The sequence below is a fragment of the Alligator sinensis genome, unplaced genomic scaffold (genome assembly GCF_000455745.1).
Source record: "Alligator sinensis unplaced genomic scaffold, ASM45574v1 scaffold720_1, whole genome shotgun sequence".
Lineage (NCBI taxonomy): Eukaryota > Metazoa > Chordata > Crocodylia > Alligatoridae > Alligator > Alligator sinensis.
In genome coordinates, this window is record NW_005842026.1 from 2,265,635 (window position 1) to 2,267,127 (window position 1,493).

Here is a 1,493-nt window from a genome sequence, read left to right on the forward strand (position 1 = left end):
TGCTAAGTGCTCTTCACTTCACAGGTATTAATGACCCTCTCTCCTTTTTCTTTTAATGGTCTTGATGTTGCACTGATTCAGCTATCCTTTCTTTGACAACTTTGCTGTCAGCTAGCTACCCGTAGTCTCCCCTCCTGTTTTACAGCCCCGCAGACTTCTTGGCTCTTTTTCAAATCCTAGATCTGCCCAGTCTTCAGAAGCAGGCTAGCCTAGTCCAGTCTTCAGAAGCAGCTTAGTTTCATATTTAGGCTGAGCAGCTAAGGGCTGCTGACAATTCAGTTGTGAAAAGGTTAACTAACTGTAGCTTTTGCCCAAACAGGAAAGGGAGGGTGAGCAGGTAAAGACAAGTCTCTGCCCTTGCTTTATGCAGCAATAACTCTGGACAAATCTTTTTTCCCTTTATTCTGCCTTACCAAAAACAAAGTGCATGTCTTATTTGGGTGTGTGTGGTATGCACGCGAATATGGTACAGTGGAATTTGGGTTTCTACTAATCATAACTATAGACCTGGTAGAATGTAATAGGGCATCAGATTGCCTTTGCTACTGTAAATGTTCTCTTTTGATCTTTTTATGAAATACTGTATTTGTATTTCTTTCTTTCAAGTTATATTTGGTATTGGATTATTTGTGCATGCAGAATGAGTGTGAGAGGATGCATGGTAGTATTCATGAACAAAATGGCACTGACATACTTACTCAGCTTGCATTTTCATGAGCGGTACAGCATGAAATGCATTTATTTGCTTATTCAACGCTGGCTGAATAATTTTTAACACTTTCTAAAGACGTCTTTCTAAAGATGCAGTAATCTATTTTGAGTATTTCAGATAATTTTATGTATTTAGTGTTGATCCATTTTTCAGAATGAACAGCTATTTAAAGAAAAGGCTTAAATTGTTTTCTCATTGCTAATACATTATCATACAATATCCAAATGTGCAACTATGTTAAACAGTTAATTGGAAAATTGTATGAAATGGAATTTAATATTTTATAAAATGTTACTGACAAAACAGACTGCACCTTTAAAATAATTTAAAGTATAATCTTAGAAAACTTTTTTATTGATTATGTAGAGCTATAATAATCAATCACCAATAGCTTGCATTGCCAACTGCTGATTTTTTTTCTTTTAATAATATGCTGCATGTAGACAAAGATGACCTGTCCCCAACTGCTGAGGTTTGGGATGTAGACCAGGGACTAATAAGTAAACTGAAGGAACAGTACAAGAAGGAACGAAAGGGGAAGAAAGGGGTAAAGAGTAAGTGCAGATTCTGAATCTTGTAATGCAACTTTTTTTAATCCATGCGGAGGATATTTTTTTCCCCACACATTCTGTTTCTCTTTCTGCATTAAGCATTGTTTTTCATAACGGGGGCAACCAACTTTAACTTTCTCCCTTCTGAGTCCAAAAATTCAAGAAAATTAAATATCGTGCCACTTGTGAGAGGGGAAATGTGAAATCTTTAGTAATAGGTATATTATGTT

The 1,493-nt window shown here is 36.0% G+C and overlaps 1 protein-coding gene across 1 annotated transcript in view; it reads left to right on the forward strand.

Annotated features, from left to right (window-relative positions):
- The window catches only part of STRN3 (striatin 3), an 89,491-nt gene that overhangs the window by 35,264 nt on the left and 52,734 nt on the right, over nt 1-1,493 (forward strand). The window contains exon 8 of the mRNA XM_025202479.1: nt 1,156-1,266. Coding sequence (XP_025058264.1) covers nt 1,156-1,266 — 111 coding nt within the window. The remainder of the gene's footprint in view (nt 1-1,155; nt 1,267-1,493) is intronic.